This window comes from Panthera onca, chromosome B4 (genome assembly GCF_046562875.1).
Source record: "Panthera onca isolate mPanOnc1 chromosome B4, mPanOnc1 haplotype 2, whole genome shotgun sequence".
NCBI classification, from domain to species: Eukaryota; Metazoa; Chordata; class Mammalia; order Carnivora; family Felidae; genus Panthera; species Panthera onca.
The window spans coordinates 66,855,154-66,875,444 of NC_138345.1; the positions used below are offsets into that span (position 1 = coordinate 66,855,154).

General features: G+C 33.0%; 1 protein-coding gene across 1 annotated transcript in view; it reads right to left on the reverse strand.

Annotated features, from left to right (window-relative positions):
• ABCD2 (ATP binding cassette subfamily D member 2) overlaps positions 1 to 20,291 on the reverse strand; it is a 66,744-nt gene that overhangs the window by 30,511 nt on the left and 15,942 nt on the right. The window contains exons 4-6 of the mRNA XM_060657940.3: positions 18,262 to 18,430; positions 17,527 to 17,621; positions 13,267 to 13,412 (exon numbers count right to left, since the gene is read on the reverse strand). Of these exons, the coding sequence (XP_060513923.1) occupies positions 13,267 to 13,412; positions 17,527 to 17,621; positions 18,262 to 18,430 (410 nt within the window). The remainder of the gene's footprint in view (positions 1 to 13,266; positions 13,413 to 17,526; positions 17,622 to 18,261; positions 18,431 to 20,291) is intronic.

Sequence of the window (20,291 nt, forward strand, 5' to 3'; positions counted from 1 at the left end):
AAAAAATAACATAGGCTAGTCAACTATACTTCAGTTAAAAAAAAAAAAAAGTAAAAATGCATAGGCTAAATCATTAAAGGCATGAGTGGAAATGCCATCCCAGAAAGCATGGATTAAATGCTGGCACTGTTAAAAGAAGAAGTTTCATGTCATAAGCTCATCTAACTAAGAAAAACAATTGAAAAAGACAGAAATTTTTGAAAGTGAATGCAAACTATAAAAGAATCATAGTTTGTTATTCCCCATAAATCTGGGACAGCGCTCAAGAAGATTTAATTACTATGATTGTCTGAGAAAACATTTAAGGTCAAACAGTGGTTTATTTTTTCTTTTCAATCACAGGTAGATGTTTTTAATGTGATTATTTTGTTAATCTGAAAATAAGAGGCAGTGAATGCAGAGGGATTTATATCCAGAGATTTGATGAACTCTAACTTCGGGCTCTGAAATGCTATGTAACTCAAAGTATTAAAGTCTCTAATCTCTTTGAACTCCAATTTAATTATTCAAAATATTCTATTTAGCATGACTTATGCAGAGCATAATCAGTAAGTGCTGTTTATACATTAAAAGATAGTCAGAGGTAACTATCTATATTTAATTTTCTTTACAATCTTTTTAATCATGCTATCATTCTTACATACAATCAAATTTAGGATTTTTCTCTTTCATTTAACTTAAAAATGTGGTTCATAACTACTTTATTAAGCAGTATTTACATTTAGTCTAGAAGATTAAGCTACATGGTACTTGAATATACTCTCCTGGAATGAAGTAGTAAACAATTACTGAACTGATAAATAAAATGTTTTTTTTTTATAATTTCAGAATATCTGCTGACAAAAGAGAATGAGAAGTAATGATTATAATAGAAGTTATGTCATCTTTTATATTTCTCAAGGAGCATTAACAGACTAAAATTTAACATATAAGCTTATATTACATATATAAGGAAAATGTACCATTTACTTATAAAGAGGAGACAAGTTCCTTAGGTGGAAATTAGACAAATGCCAGACAGACCCACAAAGTACCAAAAATTTTTAAAAACTCAAAGAGGGGTGCCTGGGTGGCTCAGTCAGTGGAGCATCTGACTTCAGCTCAGGTCATGATCTCACAGTTTGTAAGTTCAAGCCCTGCATCAGGCTCACTGCTGTCAGCATAGAGCCCGCTTTGGATCCTCTGCCCCTCCTCTGCTTACTCTCTCTCTCAAAAATAAACAAACAAATGTTTAAACTTTTATTAAAAAAAAAAAAAAAAAGTAATTCAAAGAACTCCAGCATGAAGAACACTTTAGCACTGCTTAAGGACCTAGGGGATGGGTACTGTTATTTCCGGGATATATCAATGACATAATATTAGTGGAGGTGAGTCTAATAAATGTTTGCTTTTCTCAGAGTGGTGTATTAGAGGAAAGGTGGATAGGGCAACCTTGCTTAGAAGTGTCCAAAAAGAAAAACAATAATTGTATGTGTACTTGAATCTGAGGCATTTCTGATCTATTTAGTCATGGGAGAAACATCTAATTCATGACAACTGTTAAAATCCTAATTAACTTTCAAAACCTGGGTCAAATGACACACTGTTATATCATGGTTTTCCTCCTTTTGAACATCTACAGCATTTCTTGCTTTTCTTGAGGCACTTTTTCCTACTTTTATTGAAGTTGATTGCATGTTTTTGTTTATAACCAAATTTAACATAAGCTCTACATTGAGAGTGATTATGTCTTACTGTCTATCCTACATAGTATCTTATAGCAGGGCTTTAATAAACACTTAAAATTTAAAAAAAAAGAGTACTGACAAAAAATAATATACATTAATGTTCCCAAGATATGAAGTATAATATCCTGGCCATTCTATGCCTCTTTTTCCTCCTTTTGTTTTTTCTGTTGTCTGTTTCTTTTACAAAATGTTTAGTCAAATTTAATTCAACCCTTATAATACAGTCCTCTCACTTTCCTAACCTTTTACTTCTCAACCCCCAAAGTCAAAGATAGACAAAAATTTGCACAAGTTTTCTTTTCATACACAATTATGGGAAGTCTGAATCTATTTCAGATCTGTTGAATGTTAAGTATTAAGGCATAAGGATTGAGTAGTAACAATATCATGGTTAAAATTTCTGTCCCAAGATATTTCTACCAAGGAAGGGTAGTGAGAGCAAGAGCTCTGGGAACAGAATTACATAGTGAGTTGGTGACCAACTGGAGACTGTTGCTGAGGAGAAATATGTGAAGTATACAAATGGTCCTCTGGATGATTAAAAAGAAGAAAAAGTAATATGAAAGACCCAAGATTTTGCTACCTTTTGTTAATAAACACCTATTTCTTACGTCTTTCTTCCTTCCCTCCCTTCTTTCCATTCCTTCCCTCTTTGTTCCTTCCCCACTCTCTCCTTCCCTCTCCTCACTCTCTGTGCCCCCAAACCCCACCAAAATGTTTCAATTCCCCATTTAGGTGAATGTTAGCATATAATAATGTTTTGTTAGCAGGTGAACTAAACAAGTAAAAGATTGGACTTTTGAGGTTTAATGGCTGAAGAACTACAACATGACTAATGGGTCATAAATTAGTGGATTAGTGAATGCAAAAGCAGATCACAAATCTACCCTTGGGTAGTTGGGAAGACAGAGAAACTGCACCAAGAATTGACAAAAGAAATTCGGGATCTGTATTCAAGTGGAAAACTTTTCCTAAGGGTCAAGATGGCTAACAGTAGCGAACAATGAGTTTCAGTCATCAGTTTGAAGATTACAATACAGTCACATTATTCAGGAATTTCAGTCTCCAATAGCCTAAAATTGCCAAAATATTTTTTAAAGTTATATCTGAGCAAAACAAAACATTTCACCATATATCATCCCATAGATTTAGAGTACTAAATCTACATTAGAGGTAACATTTTTCTTTGCTAAAATGTATCAAATGTTCTAGTAGTTATTGTATCCAATCATTAATGAAATAGGATGAGAGGAAGCTGTTTTGAAACTAATTTATCTAGCACAATATTTATTTCTATTGAACTAAGGCCCAGATTTTCTTTTATCTGGTTCTCATTATTAACATTGTTTAAGTATTAGAAGACAGTATCTGGGCTGATATTGAGGAGATTTCACAATTTCTTAGGAATTCAGGTTTCCCAGCTTGCAAAGTGAGCCACAGCAACACTCTCTGAAGATGTGATTTAAAATGTAAGTGTCGGGGCGCCTGGGTGGCTCAGTCGGTTAAGTGTCCGACTTTGGCTCAGGTCATGATCTTGCACTCCGTGAGTTCGAGCCCCGCGTCGGGCTCTGTGCTGACCACTCAGAGCCTGGAGCCTGTTTCAGATTCTGTGTCTCCCACTCTCTCTGACCCTCCCCCGTTCATGCTCTGTCTCTCTCTGTCTCAAAAATAAATAAACGTTAAAAATAATTAAAATAAAATAAAATGTAAGTGTCCCAATTTGCTTAATTAGAACATTTATTTTCCTCAGTTCACTTTTTTCTTTTGAATACAAATGATATTATTAGATATGCACCTTAACAAAATCCACTCCTTTTCCCCCATGAAAATAACAATGAGATCCACCCTCTATCAAGAAGTCTTTCAGTCATAAAAAGTGAAAACAGGGAGATTTTAATAAAGTCTGTTAGTGACTGATGAAATTTATTCTGTAGGTACATAAAACTCGATCCTGTATTCACTTTACAGTTTTTGTTTCTGCCAAAGTAGTACTTAATCAATATTCTGCTTCCCTAAATTAATGCAATAAACCATTACATAATAATTCTCATTAATACGAATATTTGAAGAAGAAATGTTTATTGGCAAATAATTTGAAGTAGGTTGTTACAGCTTTTTTTGAAATCATAAACACTTATGAGATTATTTTCAAATGTTCTTGAAAAAAATCAGCAGTGTTTAGGATATAAGAAATAAATACTACATTTAGTCTCTCTTGGTTTACATATACATTTATGTACATTCTATGCTTTTTTGCATATTATTTTGCATATGAGATATTTGTCTTATAAAATTTTAAATATAAATACAAATTTTCATATTTCTAGAAGCTATATAATGAAGATAAAATGACTTTTAACAGTAATTATTTTAAAACACATTTAGCCTTAAAAAACAGAGTTTCAGTCTCATTTCTTCTTAACTAAGTTGCAGTTGACCTTTTGCTTAGCCAACAGTAAATTTCATAACTAAAAACAGGTTTCTCAGTGATTTAGGTTCATTGCAAAATAACATAGGTCTCTCTGAGGGCAAACACTGGGATTTATGTACTTTCTTTATTTTCCCACTTTTTAAAGATTTGGTAAAATACACGTGGCATAAAATTTGCCATTTTAACCATTTTTATGTGTACAGTCCAGTGGCATTATTTTGGTTTTTTTTTCAGTTTTACTGAAATAAAATTGACATACAACATTGCGTAAGTTTAAGATATAAAAATGTTGATTTGATATACTTATATATAGCAAAATGATCACTGAAATGTTACCTGATGACTTTATCACTTCACATATTTATCATTACTTTATTATGGTGAGAACATTTTAGATTTACTCTCTCAACAACTTCCAAGTGTATGTTATTGTTAACGGTCATCATGACACTGTGCATTAGATTCCCTGAACTTAATCATCTTCTAACTAGAATTTTGTGCTCCTGACCAACATCTTCCCATTTCCTCTACTCTCTGGCTCCTGGTAACCACCATTCTATTCTCTGTTTCTATAAGTTTGGCTTTTTTAGATTCTACATGTAGGTGTTATCATATAGTATTCATCTTTCTTTGTCAGATATTTCACTTAGCATAATGCCCTCAAGATCCATTCATGTTGTCATAGATACCAGGATTTCCTTCTTTCTCTTGGCTGAAGAAGTTTCCTGTGTGTGTGTGTGTGTGTGTGTGTGTGTGTGTGTGTGTGTGTGTACTATATCTTCTCTTGCCATTCAACTGTTGATGGACACTGAGGTTGTTTTCATATTTTGGCTATTGCAAATAATGCTGCAATGAACATGGGAATACAGATATCTCTTCAAGATCCTGTTTTCATTTCCTTTAGTTATATATACCCAGAAGTGGTATTGCTGGATCATATGATAGTTCTTTTTAATTTTTTGTGGAGCTTCCATACTGTTTTCCATAATGGCTAAACCAATTTACATTCCCACTAACAGTGCACAAGGATCCCCTTTTCTCTACATCCTTGCCAACACTTGTTATCTTTTGTCTTGTTGATACCAGTCATTCTCACAAGTGTTAGGTGATATCTCATTGTCGATATGGTTTGCATTTAGTGATGTTACCATCTTTTCATGTACCCGTTGGCCATTTGTCTTTGAAAAAAGTGTCTATTCAATTCTCTGCCCATTTTTAAATCAGACTGTTTGAGTTTTTGCTAATGAGCTGTATGTGTTCTTTATATTTTTTGGATATTAAACCCTTACTAGATATAAGATTTGCAAATATTTTCTCCCCTTCTATATGTTGATGTAGTCCCACTTATTGATTTTTGCTTTTGCTGTTTGTGCTTTCGGTGTTATATCCAAAAAATCATTGCCAAGACCAATGCCAAGGAGCTTTTCCCCTACTTTCTTCTAGGACTTTTATGGTTTCAGGTCTCACATTCAAGTTTTCAATCCATCTCAAGTTCATTTTTTGTGAGTGGTGTAAATACAGTTCCAATTTCATTTTTCTACCTGTGGTCATCTAGTTTTTTTTTTTTTTAAACCTTTATTAAAGAGACTATCCTTTCCTCATTGTATAGTCATGGCTCCCTTGTCAAATATGCAGGGGTTTATTTAATAATAATAATTAAATAATAATTTAATAATAAACCTCTGATCATATGCAGGGGTTTATTTCTGGTCTTTTGATTCTATTCCACTGGTCTATGTCTATTTTTATGCTAGCATCATACTGTTTTGGTGACTATAGGTTTGCAGTATAGCTGAAATCAGAAGTTAATGCTTCCAGCTTTGTTCTTTCTCAGGATTGCTTTCTCTATTCAGGTCAGTTTGTGGCTCCACACAATTTTTAGGATTGTTTTTTTTTCTATTTCTGTAAAAAATGCCATTGAGATTTTGACCAGAATTGCATTGAATCTATAGACAGCTTTGGGTAGTTTGGACATTTTAGTAATATTAATTCTTCCAATCCATGAACTTGGGATGTCTTTCCATTTGTGTCTTCTTTAGTTTCTTTCATCAAAGTCATATAGTTTCAATATACAGATCTCTCACCCCCTTGGTCAAATTTATATCTAAGTACTTTATGGTTTTCAATGGTATTGTAAATAAGATTATTTTACTTCTTTTTCAGATACTTTGTTGTTAGTGTATAGAAATGCAGTTAATTTCTGTATGTTGGTTTTGTATCCTACAACTTCATTTAATTCATTGATTTGTCCTGAATGTTTTGGTGGAGCCTTCAGGCTTTTCTATATATATGTAAGATCATACCATCTACTAACAAAGACAATTTACTTCTTCCCTTTTGATTTGGATGTCTTTTATTTCTTTATATTGCCTAATTGCTCTGGCTAGAAATTCTAGTACTATGTTGAATAACAGTGGTCAGATTAGGCACTCTTGTCTTGTTCTTGAGATCTTAGATAAAAAGCTTTCACTTTCAACTTTTCACTGTTGAGTATTATGTTAGCTGTGCGTTTGTCATATATGGCCTTTTATAATGTTGAGGTATGTTCCTTACATACCCACCTTATTGGGAGATTTTGTCATGAGAGCATGTTGTATTTTTTCAAATGCTTTTTCTTCATCTATTGAGATAATCATACGATTTTTATTCTATTCATGTGGTGCATCACATTTATTGATTTGCATATGTTGAACACATCCCAGGAATAAATCTCCCTTAATCATAGAATGATTCTTTTAATGAGCTGTTAAATTTGGTTTGTTAGTTTTGTTGAGAATTTTTACATCTATATTTACCTCGGATATTGGTCTATAGTTTTCTTATTTTGTAGAGTCCTTATCTTGTTTTGTTATCAGGGTAGTGCTGGCCTCATAAAATAAGTTTGGGAGTGCTCTCTCCTCTTTGATTTTTTGGAAGAATTTAAGAAGACTGACGTTAATTCTTCTTTAAATGTTTGTTAGAAATTAACCAGTGAAACCAACTGGTTTTGGCTTTTCTTTCCTGGAAGGTTTTTCATTACTAATTTAATCTCCTTTCTTGTTATTGGTCTTTTCATATTTTCTTTCTTCATAATTCAGTCTTGGTAAATTGGTTATTTCTAGGCAGTCATCCATTTCTTCTAGGTTATCCAATTTATTAGTATAACATTGTTCACAATAGTTTTTTAAGAACGTATATATTTTAGATGTATCAGTTGTAATATCTCCCCTTTCATTTCTAATTTTATTCATGAGTCTTCTTTCTTTTTCCCTTAGTCTAGCTGAAGGTTTATCAATATTGTTTATCTTTTCAAATTATTAGCTCTTAGGTTTGTTGATCTTTTTTATTGTTCTTTTGGTCTCTATTTCATTTATTTTTGCTCTGATATTAGTTATGTCCTTCCTTCTGTTAACTGTGGGCTTTATTTTTTCTTCTTTTTCTAGTTCTTTGAGGCACGAAGTTAAGTTTATTAGAAACATCTTTTTTCATTTTTAATACAGGCATTTATTGATATAAATGATCGCCTTAGAACTGCTATTGTAGCATCCCATATGTTTAGTTTCCATTTTCATTTGTTTCAAGATTTTTAAATTTCTCTTTTGATTTCTTTTTTGACCCATATTGGTTGCTCAGGAGCGTGTTATTTAATTTTCACATATTTGTAAATTTTCCAACTTTCCTCCTATTATTGATACTAGTTTCACACTATTATAATGAAAAAAAAAATACTTGGTATGATTTCAATCTTCTTAAATTTGCTAAGACTAGTTTTGTGTTATATGTCAGACAATGTTCCATGCGTGCTTGAGAAGAATATGTAGTTTACTGCTTTTGGATAGAATATCTGTATATGTCTGTTAGGTCCATTTGGTGTAAAGTATGGTTTGAGTCCAATGTTTCTTGTTAATTTTCTGTCTGAATGATCTATCTGTGTTGAAAGTAGGATACTGAAGTCCCCAACTATTCATGTATTGTGTAACTTCCTTCATATTTGTTAGTATTTGCTTAATATGCACCCATATTTAATATTTGTTAGTATTTGCTTATATATGCACCCAACTCCACTGTTGGGTGCATATATATTACAATTATTGTACCTTCTTGACACATTGGACACATTATCATTATATAATGACCTTGTTTGTCTCTTGTTACCATTTTTCACCAGAAGTGTGTTTTGTCTGATATAAGCATGGCTACTCCTGGTGTCTTTTGGTTTCCATTTACATGGAATATCTTTTTTCATCCCTTCACTTTCAATCTATTTGTGTCCTTAAAGCTGAAGTGAGTCTCTTGTAAGCAGCATATAGTTGGGTCTTGTTTTGGTTTTTTTTTTGTTGTTTTTTTGTTTTTTGTTTTTTGTTTTTATCCATCCGTCCTGTCTATGCCTTTTGATTGGAGAATTCAATCCATTTACATTTAGAGTAAGTGTTAATAGGCAAGGACTTACTAATACTGGCTTATTGTTTTCTGGCTTTTTTTGTAGTTTTCTGACTTCTTTCTTCCTCTTCACAGCCCTCCTTTGTGAATTGCTGATTTTCTTTTTTCTTTTTTCTTTTTTTCTTTTCTTTTTTCTTTTTCTCTTTTTATTTTTTTTAATTTTATTTTTTTTAATTTACATCCAAATTAGTTAGCATATAGTGCAACAATGATTTCGGGAGTAGATTCCTTAGTGCCCCTTACCCATTTAGCCCATCCCCCCTCCCAAAACCCCTTCCAGTAACCCTCTGTTTGTTCTCCATATTTATGAGTCTCTTATGTTTTGTCCCCCTCCCTGTTTTTATATTAGTTTTGTTTCTCTTCCCTTATGTTCATCTGTTTTGTCTCTTAAAGTCCGCATATGAGTGAAGTCATATGATATTTGTCTTTCTCTGACTGACTGATTTCACTTAGCATAATACCCTCCAGTTCCATTCACATAGTTGCAAATGGCAAGATTTCATTCTTTTTGATTGCCAAGTAATACTCCGTATATACCACATCTTCTTTATCCATTAATCCATCGATGGACATTTGGGCTCTTTCCATACTTTGGCTATTGTTGATAGTGCTGCTATAAACACTGGGGTGCATGTATCCCTTCGAAACACACCTGTATCCCTTGGATAAATGCCTAGTAGTGCATTTTCTGGGTTGTAGGGTAGTTCTATTTTTAGTTTTTTGAGGAACCTCCATACTGTTTTCCAGAGTGACTGCACCAGCTTGCATTCCTACCAACAATACAAAAGAGATCATCTTTCTCCACATCCTTGCCAACTTCTGTTGTTGCCTGAGTTGTTAATGTTAGCCATTCTGACAGGTTTAAGGTGGTATCTCATTGTGGTTTTGATTTGTATTTCCCTGATGATGAGTGATGTTGAGCATTTTTTTCATGTGTCGGTTGGCCATCTGGATGTCTTCTTTGGAGAAGTGTCTATTCATGTCTTTTGCCCCTTTCTTCACTGGATTCTATATTTTTTGGGGTGTTGAGTTGGATAAGTTCTTTATAGATTTTGGATACTAACCCTGTATCTGATATGTCATTTGCAAATATTTTCTCCCATTCTGTCGGTTGCCTTTTAATTTTGCTGATTGTTTCCTTCGCTGTGCAGAAGTTTTTTATTTTGATGAGATCCCAGTAGTTCATATTTGCTTTTGTTTCTCTTGCCTCCAGAGACGCATTGAGTAAGAAGTTGCTGTGGCCAAGATCAAAGAGGTTTTGCCTGTTTTCTCCTCAAGGATTTTGATGGCTTCCTGTCTTACATTGAGGTCTTTCATCCATTTTGAGTTTATTTTTGTGTATGGTGTAAGAAAGTGGTCCAGGTTCATTCTTCTGCCTGTCGCTGTCCAGTTTTCTCAGCACCACTTGCTGAAGAGACTGTCTTTATTCCATTGGATATTCTTTCCTGCTTTGTCAACGTTTAGTTCGCCATACATTTGTGGGTCCATTTCTGGGTTCTCTATTCTGTTCCATTGATCTGAGTGTCTGTTCTTGTGCCAGTACGATACTGTCTTGATGATTACAGCTTTGTAGTATAGTTTGAAGTCCAGGATTGTGATGCCTTCTGCTTTGGTTTTCTTTTTCAAGATTGCTCTGGCTCTTTGGGGTCTTTTCTGGTTCCATACAATTTTAGGATTATTTGTTCTAGTTCTGTGAAGAATGGTGGTGTTATTTTGATAGGGATTGCATTGAATATGTAGATTGCTTTGGGTAGTATCGACATTTTAACAATATTTGTTCTTCCTATCCAGGAGCATGGAATCTTTTTCCATTTTTTTGTGTCTTCTTCAATTTCTTTCATAGGCTGTCCATAGTTTTCAGTGTATAGATTTTTCACCTTTTTGGTTAGATTTATTCCTAGGTATTTTATGGTTTTTGGTGCAATTGTAAATGGGATAGATTCCTTGATTTCTCTTTCTGTTGTTTCATTGTTGGTGTATAGGAATGCGACCGATTTCTGTGTGTTGGTTTTATATCCTGCAACTTTGCTGAATTCATGAATCAGTTCTAGCAGATTTTTTTGGTGGAATCTTTAGGGTTTTCCAAATAGTATCATGTCATCTACAAAGAGTGAAAGTTTGACCTCCTCCTGGCCAATTTGGATGCCTTTTATTTCTTTGAGTGAATTGGTGATTTTATGTGGTAGTATGCTGATTCCCTTGTTTTTATCTATGAATCTACTATAGGTTTTCACTTTGTGGTAACAACCTGACTTCAATTGCATATAAAAGCTCTACTCTGGGGTGCCTAAGTGACTCAATCAGTTGAGGATCCAACTTAGGCTCAGGTCATGATCTCACAGTTCATGGGTTCAAGCCCTGTGTCAGGCTCTGTGCTGACAGCTCAGAGCCTGGAAACTGCTTCGGATTCTGTGCCACCCTTTCTCTCTGCCCCCTCCCCTGCTCATGCTCTGTCTCTCTCTGTCTCTCAAAAATGAATGATCATTATATTTTTTTTAAAAAACTCGACCCTTTCTTTTATGTTCTTAATATCACAATTTATCTCTTTTTATATTGTGTATCACTTAAAAGTTACACGAGTTGTAGTGATTTTTAGTACTCTGTCCTCTAACTTTCATACTAATATTTAAGTGGTTAACATACCATCTTATTACAGTATTAGAATATTCTGAATTTGACTATATATTTACCTTTACTAGTGTTGTATATGTTCATATGTTTTCATGTTACTAGCTAGCTTCATTTCAGTTTCAAGAACTCCCTTCAGCATTTCAGGCAGGTCTAGTAGTGATGGATTCCCTCAGCTTTTGTTTGTCTGGGAAAGTCTTTATTTTTCCTTAATTTCTGAAGGATGATTTTGCTTGATTATGCACTTTTGTATGCCTTGGAAATGTCTTGTGTTGTTCAGGTTACAGCTATATTCAAGATCTGTACCTTTCTGGGGTGCCTGGGTGGCTCAGTCGGTTTAGCCTCCAACTTTGGCTCAGGTCATGATCTCACGGCACATGAGTTCGGGCCCCACGTGAGCCTGGAGCCTGCTTTGGATTCTGTGTCTCCCTCTCTCTCTGCCCCTAACCCACTCGCATTCTGTCTCTGTCTCTCTCAAAAATAATAAAAAAAAAAAAAAAAAAAAAAAACAACGAACTGTACCTTTTATATTATTTAGGAAATCTAAAATAGCTTAAAATATAAAATTTATATATATATATATGATTTTATTTGAATTGAGAGTAGAATTCTATGATAGAATATTTTCCTCATGATTCTATGCCTTATAATCTAAATTAAAAATTAAAAATCCATTTACTTAACACATTAGTGTCTGAAACTTAAGCTTTGGCAGGATAATTTAGTTGTCAGATTCAGAAGATCTCCCAAGAAACTTTAAATCATATAGAGAAAGAGAAGGATTCTGGTGTCACAAGATGTTATCTATTTTGTGGTAAACATAAGAATTCATGACACTGCTCACATCCAATATTTTCTTATTGCTAACACATTTCTTAATTCTCTTATACTTCAAGTAGCTTTCCACTGCTAACATAAGTCTTACTTTAAAAAAAATTGTTTTTAATGTTTATTTATTTTTGAGACAGAGAGAGACAGACCATGAACTGGGGAGGGGCAGAGAGAGAGGGAGACACAGAATCGGAAGCAGGCTCCAGGCTCTGAGCCATCAGCCCAGAGCTCGATGCGGGGCTGGAACTCACGGACTGCGAGATCGTGACCTGAACTGGAGTCGGACGCTTAACCGACTGAGCCACGCAGGCGCCCCATAAGTCTTACTTTAAAGCAAAGAACCCCACATAACTTCATCTGCCTAACTACAACATGCGGTCTAAAAATTAGACCAGAGGGCAGGAAGGTGCAAGCACTTTATGACAAAAGAAAAGGAGCAAGACAGACATGTGATAGCACCATACTTGATATAAATTTCACATTTGCTCTGGTTCTATACCTCCAGCCTAAGTGCTCTTTTAGGTTCCACAGAAGAATGTTCTAACACAATAGGAGTAAGTACTCTGTGATGTCTACCTAACCCAGGGTGATGACAGATGGAAAAGATGAGCAGGAATAAATATTCCAAATTCTCACGTATGACTTTGTATTCAGATATTTCTAAATGCCTATGAGGAAAGATGGCTAAAGACTTCAAAAGAAACAATGTTCCTTTTAAATATTTCTATGCTTACTTTACACTCATTCTTAGAGTAAAATTTTAATTAAGGTAGTTTCAAATCATTAATAATATAGCATAACAGTAATAGAGACTATTTTATAAAGGCTCTTAAAATATAAGTGAACAATTTTAGAACATATGAATGTATACAGCTTGATGAAGAGATTAGTATACTATCCAGGTAATATTTTTTCTGTGAGAAGAGATAAGTTGACATCTAAAGCAATCAAATTATTCCTTCAACTAGCTTGCTATTCCTTGAGATTAACATCTGTAGTCTTTGAGTGCTCATTATATCTAGATAGATGTGAAAATAAAAAGAAGTGGTATTGTCCCGGAAACTTCTAATCAAAGCAATAATAAAACTTTTTGGATAACTAAATTTTTATTTCCTTAATAGCTGCTCTGAGTGAAAACTTGTTTAAAGATGACAAACTGAGGAGCCTAAGGAAATCAATATAATTCAAAAGAAAAATGAAATGTTCTTGTGATATAAAATATGTACGTACCTTTGTGGAATGTAGAACATATGTTGGGGAGGTGGTTTATAGAGGACTCCTTCATACACAGGCCAGAGCCCACTTAAAATTCTGAAGAGAGAACTTTTTCCACAACCATTGGGCCCAGTTATCAAAAGGTGCATTCCTTCTTGTACCTAGAGTAAGAAATAGAATTATAAACTGCAATATTTAAAAGTGATTTCATTTGGCAGCATTTAAAAGCAATTCTTTGCAAATTTTGAAACACATGATAACCTAGGATTAGCAAGGATTCAAAAAATATATATATCACAACTGAGAACATCAAATTTGGCTTTGACTTTGCTCTGAGGCTAATAGCATGATAAGATAATCCAACTCCAAAGGAAATAGACCTTCTTGGAATGAGCACTGGATTTCTAAAATTTTAATTGAGGTCCTGTCATCAGATGTTATACATATATGTAGAAACAAAACCACATGGGAAATAAGAAAGTATAAAATTTTAAATTAACATATATTAAATTTGACTTTATTTATATTAATATTTGACTAAATTTATACTGAATTCAAATACAACTTTGTTGTATTTGTCAGTTGGAGTTATTAGCTATAAAGCAAAGTTTATTCTAAGATCCAGATGGTTGGTTCAATTTTCTATTTCAGCAGTCTGAAATGTTACACAATCACAAAAGCTCATCAGAGAGATGAAATGATTCTAATTCTGTTTTGTTCACAGATGGGGAAAATACATTTACCAAGCCAAGAGAGAGGAAAGCAAGAAGACTATAATTTAGTCTTATGTCTAGGAATGGATTAAAACATATATATATGTATATATATATATATACATATATATGTCATATATGTTATATATATGTTATATGTGTTATATATATGTTACATATGTTGTATATGTATAATATATAATTCTAGGAATGAATTAAAACATATATGTATATATATATAAAATAAGTTATTTATCCATTATCAGTTGGATGCTTCTCTTTAGAATCTTCCATCTTATTTATCATTTAAATGTAAACAGTTAAGTTTCATGAATTCCCATTCCACCCAATAGAATCAGGAAGTTGTCTTAGTGTGGTATTTAAAAGGCATTGTAAAAAACAAGGAAAAAGAACAGCATTTAAAAATTTGCCTTAAGAACACTGATAAGAACATTTCTAAGAACAAATGATATTTTGTAATCAGTACTAAAAAGTGAATAGAGCATCAATGTATGAAAGGCAGAAATCTGTATGCTTGTAGATACAGTTTTGTATAATAGAGACACAAATATCTAAGTATCAGTGATATAGAATATGTCATATTTAAAACTCAGTGATGAAGGAGCGCCTGGGTGGCTCAGTCTGTTAAGGGTTTGACTCTTGATTTTGGCTCAGGTCATGATCTCACAGTTTTTGAGATTGAGCACCGAGGTTCTGTGCTGTTAGCCTGCACAGAGCTTGCTTGGGATTCACTCTCTCTTCCATTCTCTCTACCCCCCTCACCCAATAAATAAATAAATAAATAAATAAATAAATAAATAAAATTAAAAAAAAAAAAGAAAACTCAAAGGTGAAAAAACACTATATTATTTGCATTATGTCAGTATAAGGGATCACTTCCGTGTCTACATATTGTGTATAACATAAGCTGGAATCTTCTTGTTGAAAGAAGGTGGTGGGAAGAGGAAGGAAGGGAAAGAAAAAAGGGAAGGATTGGGAAGGAGGTTAAGATAAAGGAGCTAGGGATGTATACAATAAGTATATGTAAAGCCAAAATGGTTCAGATTTATGTTCTGTCTAAATAATTAGATTTCCTTAGTAAACACTGATTGGATATCTACCATGTGCCAGACATTCTTCTAGGCACAAGGGCTACAGTGCTACCCAAGACACATTTCTGTTTTCATAGAGCTTATATTCCAATGGGAAAGACGGCAAGAAACATGTGAACAAAAATTAAGCAGTGATAAATACTTTTATAATGGCAAAACAAGAAAGATTCATTTGGGAAAGAATGCCAATGCCAATGGTGGCATTGTGGGGTTGGAGGTGGTAGGGGGATGCTTCTTTTGAATGGGTGGACAGGAAAATCCTCTTTGAGGAGGTAACGTTTAGGCTGAGCCTGCGTGACAAGAAACAGCCAGTCAGAGCAGGAGAAAGAACATTTCAAGCACTGAAGGCAGCTACCACAAGGACATAAGACAGCAGTGAGCTTGAGTCTAAACATTTTACTATAGATATTTTTTCTCCCTAATTGTAGCCAACTGAAAAGTTATTTTGATAGAATAAAGTTTGAAGAAAATCCTGGGAAGAACCCAGAAAGAATTAATTTTGTGATTTACTGCACTCTGTCACTAGAGAGAGGGTTAAGGAAGTTTAATTTTGTAGAAGCATAAATACCTCCTAAATGATTTTTTTAAAGGTATGTGGCATGGCAAAAGGCATATTCACGAAATATTTTAATAGCATCATTCTCTATTAGGAATTCTCAGAAATTTAACACATTTGAGTCATAATAGAAGCCTTTTCTATATTCGTATTATTTTATTAGCATAAGTTTTCTTATGTTTAACAGTGAGTGTGAAGCAAAAATAATTCCCACATCACTGAATTTTCTTTATCAAATAGTTTTTTAATCCCATAATGGATAAGAACCTTTTCCTCTAGAAACCTGTTTGTCAATGTATATATAGGAAACAGAATTTTCATTATATTTTAGGGACCTGACACTTTTTAAATAAAACTCCCCGAGTCAGAAACAAAGCCAACTATCATAAAGTATACTATATTAACATATATCTTTGTAGAACTTCAAAATTGATGACATTTCATTAGATTAAGTATTTTTAAATTCATTTTGTATAAAAAACAAACTGAGCCCTGAACTTTTTCACAGAAAGAGTGTGATGTGTCCATAATAATGTAGTTAGTAGGTGGTATAATTCAAGACTCTTAATACTATTTAATAAATGGAACAAGAATTGATACTACAAAACATAACCTGACAAACTCTGTATAACAAGTCATAAATAAAAAATTGCTAAACTATTAATAAATAATTAAACATTCCATATATGCCCCTTCAAATGTTTTATTTCAAATCTACTTAAGATTATGGTGCATCATTAGCACCTAATTGGTACTCATGATCATATCCAAGTAATTAAATCATTCTGTAAGTCTATAAATGGAAAAATAAAGCCTAACCAAATTGTAATTTAAATACAATTTCTCAGGCATCTGGGTGGCTTGGTCGATTAAGCATCCGACTCTTGATTTCAGCTCAGGTCATGATCCCAGGGTCATGGGATTAATCCCTAAATCAGCCTCTACACTGAGGAGCCTGCTTAAGAGTCTCTCTTTCTGCCCCTCCCCCCACTCATTCTCTCTCTCAAAACAAACACAATTTCTCCTATATTTATTAACACAGAATTTTCCCATGTTCAGTACTTATCATCTTCCAGAACGCTTATTCATTTGCAAGCACATCTGTAATAATTAAACTTAGACTGAGGTCCATGCTGAAATCATTAGTATGTGTGTTGTCATGTTTGTAATTCTGTTACCAAGTCCAATCATGTCTTTGTAAATTTAGATGCCTTCATTGTAGTCATTAATGCTTATCAGAGAATTATTGTGTGCTTGAATTCCAAAAATGTTTGTTCAAATTTTACAATGCTTTAAATTAGGGCCTCTGGTTTACTAAGCAATTTTCACTTCTTGGTTTTTGTTACCAAGACATAGAATAATAAATAACAACTCTTAATCTCAACAAAATTAAACACTAAATTCCAATCCATGAATCTTCTGATTATTTCTTCCTATGGAAGAGGTGATTATTGGAAATATAAATTATATTTAGAGAATATATAATAGCAGAAGTAAACTTGCTAATGACCTCTTCCTTATATTTTAGTAGATACATTACAACATAGGCTTATATATTTTGAGTAATCCCTATAAGGAAAAAATTAAAATCTTTTTTCCAGATATTAATTTCTGAGGAATTTCTCTATTATTCCCAAAAGTTACCTTGTATGGGCCCTCAGTGCACTGAGAAATTTTGATTTTCACCCCAGCAAAAAAGCAGTAGAAATCAAATTTCTCTTTCTCTTTGCTTTCTGAGGAACTGCTTCTGTAATTGAGCCACTATGCATACCTTTCTTGATTTCCCCTCCTTTCCATATGCTCCTCCAAGTACTTAACATAAGGTACATGAATTCTGAGTTGTTTTGTATTAGTGTGATGGCAACAATCAGAAGATTCTTGAATATCATCTTACTTTGAAGTTTAGCCTGGAAGCCACCACTTCTCCCGTTGGTGTAATTATGGGAACATTTTCACAAATAATTCCATGATCCACATCAATAACTCTTCCTAAAAGTTAAGGAATAGTTTAAGTTATAAAAGCTAGTATATGTTGTATCTACATCTCAAAAGAGGTTTAATGTAAATTTGGACATTCTGACACATATATTTGGAAAATATTTCTCAGAAACATTATACAATAATCTAATGTCAACATCATAATGAGAGCATAATGAGATAAACTCTATCTGATATAACCTAGCTATATTCTTTATAATTGTTTATTTCACTAAATTAACCTTCCCTACAGAAAAAATACAATGCTGCAATAAGAGAATTAAGGTGTGGAATAACACAATTTTTTAAAATGTGATAATTAAAGTTAAGTTAAAAAATATAGAATAATGAAGAACAATAAAATGTTAGCTCTAATTCTGTATTTGAATTTTAAAAGCAAACAATTCATCCTGCCATATGTTCAGTTTCTAAAAATAATTCTAGAAATTTGTTCTAAATAAAATAGCATAATTTTTTCTTGGTAATGTTAGTCACCACTCCTCAAACTGTGACACTAACTTTAGGAATAGTTGTTTAAATAAGTAAATATTAGCTCTTGGTAACTAATAACAGTGATCTTCTAAAAAATTTTGGTTCTGTTGATAAAGTAAGCATTTCAAAATAGGAAAATATAAAACATTTGCTTTAATACCTTTGATTTCCAATGTGTCACTGAGGGGTAATTCTATGTTAACTCCATTCTTGCTATGGTTTTCAGACTCTTGCATGACAGCAGCTCTCTTATAAATGCCTCTTTTTACTTCATCAAAGACCCAAAACATATTGTACACTCGAGCAGTATAGCCTGCTAATTCTGTGATCTAAAATCAGCACAGAGATAAAATAGAGTTAATATACTCCAGATAGACTTTTAAATAAATATGCGATCTATTAGCTTCTTGATTTAATATTAAAGATCTTATTTCATAATACATGAAAAAAATAATACATCTGTTAATGATAAAAAATAACAGAAAAGGCTTACCAAGAGAACAAAATAACACAGTGTCAATGTAAATTTGATTGGAATTATAAAACCCATAAAAATTATTCATTCAAATGAGTGTTCAAAATAAAATGTAAAGATTTCAGAATGTTAGTGAGGCTTAAAATCTTTCAATCAAATTTCTGATTTGGCTCCTGTTTGCATGACAAATTTTATTTCCAGAAAATTAGAAATTTTGTGAAAAGCTTAACGTCATTCAATGAAATAACAATCCTTTGTTTTGATATCTTTTTTCAATTTAAAATGGAAGATTTTAAATATAAGAAAAATAGGGTTTTTTTCCTTATTATGAAATGAATGTTTTTAAGTCAAATCGATTGTCAAAATTCCTAAGCTTCGCCAAAGAAAACACTCCTGTCAGAGGATATCAATACTGGAAGTGAGCTCAGTGAAAAGCTTCAAATCCTTTTTAGTCCAAATCCCATAGTTCAGCTTCTTTTCCAGCCAAACATGATTTATATGCCCAAAGAAAAACATTAAATCTGACTTTTATTCTGAGTGAGATTAAAAATGAGATAAATCTCTGTTTTAGTCCCTAAGGCTAAGTAGAATGGTGTCTTGCTCTTATTCTGCCAGTTGTCCAATTTAGGTTGAATCCCTTGCTGTTTTTCTATTAAAATAATACCTTGTTGTTATCAGGGTAATGTGAAAGGTGACTCATCTCCTGTCAAGACCATCTTTCTCAGTGAAAAGAAAAGTACAAAAACCATTCCCTTATGGGAATATTTACTAGGAAATTGGTACCAATAAGCAAGGCATGTCACTAATAAATTGTGGGATAATACAACAATGCTGACATTTGTGTAAGATTTATGTGTGTGCAAAACCTAAGCCGTAAATGAGTATGTATAGTTATCAATAGCCTTCTAGCACACGTCTCTACTATGTGAGAAATATTCATTTCTGTATATTAATGTTGTAACTCTTTAATCGGTAATTTCTAAAATGTTATCTAGAAGAATCCCTTGAGTCCCCAAGTGGAGCAAAACAGAGCCAAGAATTAACAACATACAGATTCAAAAGAAACTCAGGTAAATGTATTTGCATAGAGGAAAAAATCCAAAATGAAATGTATGGGTCCAAAATGAAATGTATGGGTCAGTTAAAGAAAGGCAAGAGGCAATGAGTTAATATGCTAGAATGCAAGGTGGAGTAGGCAGAGTGAGCATATGACTGTTGACAAATTACTTTGGGATACAAGGCAGGGAGTTTGCCCTAGGACTCTTACTCTAGAGAGGAATCTTGTTTCTTCTGGAACCAGCAGAGAGAACGCATGGTTCTTGCTTGTGCTGTTACAGCAATGGTAAGATTCTTTAGATGTGAACATTCTATGATCCCAAGTATATTCAGGGAAAATAAAGCAAAATTAAATTATTTCTTGTATTGGATACAATGTAGAAAAAACTAGTCGATTTCTTTCTGTGACTTAGGTAGCAAAGTATTTTAATATGAGATGCGTAAAACTTTGATTTGTCATTTAATTTTAATAAATGATTTATTACATCAAAAACCTATCTTAAAAACGATGTACACATTATCAAAATTATTATTTGAAGAAAAATTTAAAGCTGAGTTGTTTTGGTATATGACCTAAACAATCGGTTTTACTTTTTTTAAAAAAAAAAAAATCCTTTCAATAAATCAGTTGTTGAATGACACTGAAAACTTTTGTCAGC